We start from the raw sequence: 7,148 nt of genomic DNA on the forward strand, positions 1-7,148 counted from the left end.
AAGAGGTGGAAGTTGCAGTGAGCTGAGATCGTGCCACTGCACCCCTCCAGCCTGGGCAACAGAGCTAGACTCTGTCTCAAAAAAAAAAGTTTGGTGCATCTCCCCTTGCTCTTTCTCTCTCCCCTGCCAACATGTGAAGAAGGTCCTTGTTTCCCCTTCACTTTCCATAATGACTGTAAGTTTCCTGATGCCTCACGGTAATGCTTCCTGTTAAGCCGGTGGAATTGCAAGTCAACTAAACCACTTTTCTTCATAAATTTCCCAGTCTCAGGTAGTTGCTTAATGTTAGTGTGAGAATGTATTAATACATGGGTTTGAACAGTTCTGGAGATCAAACATACAGAAATGTGACTATGCTAACGAATATTGTATTATAAACATATCTTTTGCCAGAAGAGTAGATCTCAGGTGATTTTTTCACACACACAGTAAATTGAAGGCATAAAATGATCACTCTCTGAGATGATAGGCATGCCAATTACCGTGATCACGATGTGCATTTCCCCAAGTATATCAATACAGTAAGTGGCGTACCTTAAATACATACAATTTTATTTGTCAGTGATAGCTCCATAAAGCTGAAAAGTTATAATGCATACTTATATTTCTACATATTTTGTCAATATAAACATGAGAATATAAACAGAAGAACTTGTACAAAGGTATGTATAACAGTTTTGTTTATGAGATTTATATTGGAAACAAATTTAAATTCCATCAACAGGAAAATAGATATACATATAGTCACTTATTCACGTAATGAACTGATTTATTTACTTAATAAACTGTCATTTATTAATGTAATGGACTGATTCAGATATGAAATATCTATCTGTCCATGAGTACATACGTATGTATATATACATGATGACAAAACCTTGATAGATGCAATTACATGAATGAATCTCACACATAGCAAAAGTAGTGACTTACAAAAATGATCTACAATATTTTATTCCATTTATATGAAATTCAAAACAAGAAAAATGGACCTATACCAACAGAAATCAGAACATTTTTCTATTTGCATTTCTCTGATGATGAGTTGTTGTTGTCAGTTACTATGAGGTGAACAAAGTGGGATGAACGCAGAAATGAAGACAAAGACAAAAAGATGTGTTTTGAAAGAAGGGGTCAGGGGCTCCTTTCTTCTAGTGAACAGAGGCAGCCATGAGCTTCCACAGCCCTTCTTTTTTATTAGGTAGAAAGAGCGGGGAAGAGAGATAACGGTTGGTCAGCTGCTTGATTTATCACAGTTATATATAATTGCTTTTTTTGTACAACAGCCTTCAGATGTTCCTATAGATAATCACAAGGAACACTGCGCTGGTGGGAGTGACAAGCCTCAGCAATCGTTCTGGCGGCAGACGCAGTTTGTCAGCTTTCCATCATCCTGCTTTCATGAGAACAGTTTTCTGTTTACTCATACAGTCTCCAGTGGTATACTAATTTGATCACGATCCCTATTTTCTCTTCGGCCTGTAACAATTAGTGATACTAAACATTTAAAAAATATATTTGCTGGTCACTTGCATGTATTCATTTGAGAAGTGTCTATGTCATTTGCCCACGTATTAGTCCAATTTCAAATTGCTGATAGAGACATACCCGAAACTGGGAACAAAAAGCGGTTTAATTGGACTTACAGTTCCACATGGCTGGGGAGGCCTCAGAATCATGGTGGGAGGCAAAAGTCACTCCTCATCTGGCGGTGGCAAGAGAAAATGAGGCAGAAGCAAAAGCGGAAATCCCTGATAAGCCCATCAGATCTTGTGAGACTTATTCACTATCAAGAGAATTACATGGGAAATACCAGCCCCCATGATTCAAGTACCTCCCCCTTGGTCCCTCTCACAACACCTGGGAATTCTGGGAGATATAATTAAGGTTGACATTTGGGTGGGGACATAGCCAAACCATTTTTAATGAGTTGGCCCATTTTTAATGGAGTTGTTCGTTTTTTGCTTCTTGATTTGTTTAGTTCCCTATAGATTCTAGGCATTGCAGCTTTGTTGGATGCAATGTTTGTGAATATCTTCTCACGTTCTGTAGGTTGTCTGCTTACACTGCTGATAATTTTGTTTGCCTGTTTGTTTATCTTGCTGTGCAGAAACTCATTAATTAGGTCCCACTCGTCTATTTTTTTGTTGCAATTGCTTTTGGATACTTAGTCAAATTTTTTTTTGTCAAAGCTGGTGTCGAGAAGAGTATTTCCTAGGTTGTCTTCAAGGATTTTTATGGTTTGAGGTCTTACATTTAAAACTTTCATCAATTTTGAGTTAATTTTATATATGTTGAAAGTAGACGTCTAGCTTCAATCTTCATTATACGGCTAGCCAGTTGTCCCACCACCATTTATTGAACAGGGAGTCCTTTCCTCATTGCTTATTTTTATCAGTCTTATCAAAGATGAGGTGATCATAGGTGAGCAGCCACACACCACTCAGAATGGATATCGCTAAAAAGTCAAAAAACAGTGGATGCTGGTGGGGCTGTGGAGAAAAGACAACACTTATACACTGATGAGGGGAATATAAATTAGTGTTGCCACTTTGAAAAGCAGACTGGAGATTTCTCAAAGAACTTAAAACAGAGATCTCATTTTACCCAGCAATCCCACTACTGGGTATACACTATAAAGTAAGCAAATAATTCTACCAAAAAGACACATGTATGTGTATGTTCATTGCTGTGCTATTTACAGTGGTGAAGACATAGATCAACCCAGATGCACATCAATGGTAGACTGAATACACAAAACGTAGTGCATTTGCAATATATAGCACTGCACAGCCATGAAAAAATAATGAAATAATGTCCTTTGCAGCAAAATGAATGGAGCTGGAACACTTAATCCTAAACAAATTAATGCAGGAACAGAAAACTGAATACCATACATTCTCCTAAGTGGGACCTCAGCATTGAGCACACATGGACATAAATACGGGAATGATAGACACAGTGGACTGCTGGAGAGTGGTGGGAGGGGGTGATGGAGTCTGTATTCTAAACCTCATCATCACTCAATAATCCCATGTGACGAGTCCATGCATGAACCCTCTGTATCTAAATTAAATTTGAAAAAAAAATCCTTATGTGAGAGCTGACTGGAAGCACTGAAGAGGACACTTGTTTTGGAGATGGACCTGCTCCTCATCCTAACTTAGGTGCTGGAGATAAGTGTGTGCACGTGTGTCAGAAACCTTCAAACTGTACATTGAAGATCTCTGCATTTTTGTATATGTTAATTTTATTTCACAAATATAGAAAATAGACATTTGCATGAAAATATTTTATATTGAAATTAAAATCTTAATAAAATGTAAAGAAAATTCAAATAGAAAATGTAAATGTGACTATTACAATAATTATTAAAATGCATTCACCTATATCTACTAAAATAAAATCCCAGAAATAAAAAAGATAAAGTTGACATATGGAAATGAAAAATTAATAAACGCACATGTCACAGATAAGTAAAACATGGCTAAAAAATATGTGGAACATTTTATATTATTAGTTATACATTTTATATTATTAGTTATATATTATATATACATTTTATATTATTAGTTATGCATGATATAACATTTTATATTATTACTTATTAGTTAAACTAGTGATATAATATTTTAACCTGGTTTATTAAATTACTAATATTTTGTGTAAAATCATAACTGGGACAGCCGACAGGAAAATAACAATATTTGCAAGCACATGATCTAAGTGTTAATATATTCTCAATGTTGGCCCAGGTCTTACACTTCAAATTTGTAATTATATTGTGGACTTGTTTGAGTCCTTGGAAAAATTAATTTTAAGAGATGACTTAGAGTAATCATCTCCAGTATGGAGTAACTAGTATCTCTTCTGCAAAGAAATTGAAAATAGATAGTACATGTAAAGTCCTGATAAGAAACTCTGTCCCACGGAAAAGGGCTTATCCTATTTGGTTGTGATACATTTACTGTTAAAATTATCACCTTCACGATGTTTTAGAAAAGTAAAGCAAAGCATGATGAATTGAAGTGTGATGTTGCTTGTTTGGTACAACAGCTGGATGAGGATAATGAAGAGCTCTGCGATCCTGAGGAGATGGCCTAATCCAAGGACAGGTGCTGTGGATTCACATGGGTCGCCTGCTTCTGCCTGTCCCGCAGCCACTCCCAGAAGCCTTCAGGATACAGGGGTGGGGATGGGCCCCTGAGACGACCCAATGAGATCTGGGAGTGAAGAAAAACTTAATGATCTGGGATAAATTTTAAAAATTAAAGTAAAAAAACTAATTGTAAATTCACAAATTGTGGTTGTTTATATTTACAAGGTAAGAAGCAAGGTTATGATTTGTGAATACAATATGGAATAACTAAGATAATTAAGAAATAATTGAAATAATTATCATTCATCACCTCAAATTCTTATCATTCGTTGTGACAACCTCATTTGAAATGACCAATATTTAACAGTAGTTAAATGAACAAATATAAATTAATTCATGTAAACAATTAAAAATAACCAAAATCAATTGTGAAATACTCTAATAATTTATATTTAGGTCATCATTAAGTTTGATCCTTTATGACATATTTTTAGAATCATTTTATTGTAATGTTTAATATGAATGCTTACACACATGTGCGTATTGTATTTATACATTTTCCTTACTTGTTTTATTTTTTGTTTGTTTGAGATGGAACCTTGCTCTGTTGCCCAGGCTGGAGTGCAGTGGCGCCATCTCAGCTCACTGCAATCTTTGCCTTCCAGGTTCAAGCGATTCTCCTGCTTCAGCCTACCGAGTACCTGGGATTACAGACGCGCACCACTATGCCCGACTAATTTTTGTATTTTTAGTAGAGACGGAGTTTCACTATGTTGCCCAGGCTGGTCTCGAACGCCTGGCCTCAAGTGATCTGCCCACCCAGGCCTTCCAAGGTGCTGGGATTACAGGTGTGAGCCATCGCACCCGGCCTACACATCTTTCTATGGGTTTAAATTCATGTCCCTATAGCTATGTAGCTGCTGATGTCAACAAATGTTAATAAAACTCTGGAAAATCAGTGCAAATAATTAAGAATGTTTATTTCTTGAAAGTGTATACATATATATAATTTTAAAATTACTAAAGTTTAAATAATAACTATAATAAATTCATAATAAACACAAGTAATAAAATATCACAGCCTAGAATGCTCCAGAGTCCGGCAAACACAAACCTGACTTCTCCAGCTAATGAGAAAGGAAACCTCCCCCTGCACCTGCTCCTGGGACCTGTCCCGTCCTCAGTGGGTCCCGAGCGCCCCCTGGTGGCCCTGCGCGCCCCTGCAGGGGGGTTTGTGTCTGGGCTCACACTGACCTCCCCTCACTGTGTCTCTAGCACAGTAATACACGGCCGTGTCCTCGGTTTTCAGGCTGTTCATTTGCAGATAAGTGACGTTTTTGGAATCATCTCTTGAGATAGTGAATCTGCCTTTCACAGACGCGGCGTATTCTGCTGTCCCACCTTTAGCTTTATTTCTAATGAAACCTACCCACTCTGGCCCCTTCCCTGGAGCCTGGCGGACCCACTGCATGTAGTGGTCACTGAAGGTGAATCCAGAGGCTGCACAGGAGAGTCTCAGGGACCCCCCAGGCTGTGCCAAGCCTCCCCCAGACTCCACCAGCTGCATCTCACACTGGACACCTGCAAACACAGAGACAGAGAAACAGTGGATATGAGTGTCACGCATAACCACTGTTTCTCTCACTCATGTCCCCTTACACTCAGTGTCTCTACTTCTCCATGAATTAACCTTTTAAAATAGCAACAAGGAAAACCCAGCTCGGCCCAAACTCCATGGTTGGTGGTCTGTGTTCAGTGCTGGTCACCACGTGGAAACTCCTGGGAATCCCAGGCAGGGGCTCCTCTCCCAGAGCTGTAGGGCTGGACTGGTTTTCATCAGAAGAGGGAGAACCGTATTTGCATGTCTCCTACTATATAGCAAGCTCTGGGGTGGGACGCCTGAGGAGAGCACGGGGCCCAGATAAGTTGACTGTGCCTTGCAGGAGTTTGCTGACAAGGATGGTATTTGGAAAATATGCTGTATCATTATAAAACTATGCTGTGATAAACGCTTTGAACGGATCATCCTTTTTTAGTTTTACCTATTTGTGTAAATTATGTTTTGTTGGAGCGAATGGTTTCTCCAACTACAGATGCTCAGGATGTGTCTAAGAGCTCATGTCTGGGATGAGTAAGCCCTGATATCTGGAACTGTGCTCCTCATCACTGGGCACAACTACTCCCTGAACCAATGACAGAGGTGGACGTGCCTAGTGTGGTTTGTGGATCCTACTTTCTGTAGTGAGAACACGTGTGATTTTGCTGCATTCTAGCGTTCACCTAAAAATATGGTGAGAACTAGGGTTTTAGGTAGATAAATTCTTAAATATTTCCGAAGTGTAATATACTTTTTTTCTATCTTTCTATCACTTCTTCTATGTCTAAGTTTCCATTTGTTGCTTGCAGTAAATTGTGTAAGTTTTAGTTTACAGATAAACTTCCACATATTTAAAGTGTACAGTTGATAAACATGACGTAACCGGCATCGTAATCAAGGTGGACAAGAAAATTCTCAACATTTCCTTTTATTCTTCTGTATTCTTCCTCCTTTTCCCTTTCTTTCTTCTATAATTTCCCTGGTCACTACTAATCTTTATATTGTTGCAGATTCATTTGAATTTATCAGAATTTATAAAAATGAAATAACATAGTATATATTCTTATTTGTTTGGCTTATTTTAGCTAGCATAAATAATTTGATATCTTACCTTATAGTTGTGTATATCAGACATTTACTTATTGTAAATGCTGGGTAGTATTCTAGCAAACAAATTTTACCATAATTTTTTTACTAAGCAACTGAACAATATTTCAATGCTTTATTATTCTGGGTCTTAAAAAAATCTGCTATTATGCTTGGATATGTACATAGAAAATGAATATATTTTTCTTATTTTTGAAACTGCATCAACAATAACAGATAAAAATGGAAGATGGAATTTTGGAAATTTTCTTTAATACTTCCGATAATTACAGTTTCAAACAAACAATAAATCTGAAGTTTAGGGAGAAGCAAGTTGTTTTAGAGAGTAACAAAGCCAGGGTTTGA

The 7,148-nt window shown here is 37.5% G+C and overlaps 1 gene segment (V, D, J or C); it reads right to left on the reverse strand.

Moving 5' to 3' along the window:
- Nucleotides 1–4,882: 4,882 nt before the first annotated feature.
- On the reverse strand, nucleotides 4,883–6,759 carry LOC110742275. The segment is given in 2 exon segments: nucleotides 4,883–5,680; nucleotides 5,790–6,759. Coding segments are annotated over 2 exon segments (447 nt in total).
- Between the last annotated feature and the right edge of the window lie 389 nt (nucleotides 6,760–7,148).

The sequence above is a fragment of the Papio anubis genome, chromosome 7 (genome assembly GCF_008728515.1).
Source record: "Papio anubis isolate 15944 chromosome 7, Panubis1.0, whole genome shotgun sequence".
In the NCBI taxonomy this organism is placed as follows: Eukaryota; Metazoa; Chordata; class Mammalia; order Primates; family Cercopithecidae; genus Papio; species Papio anubis.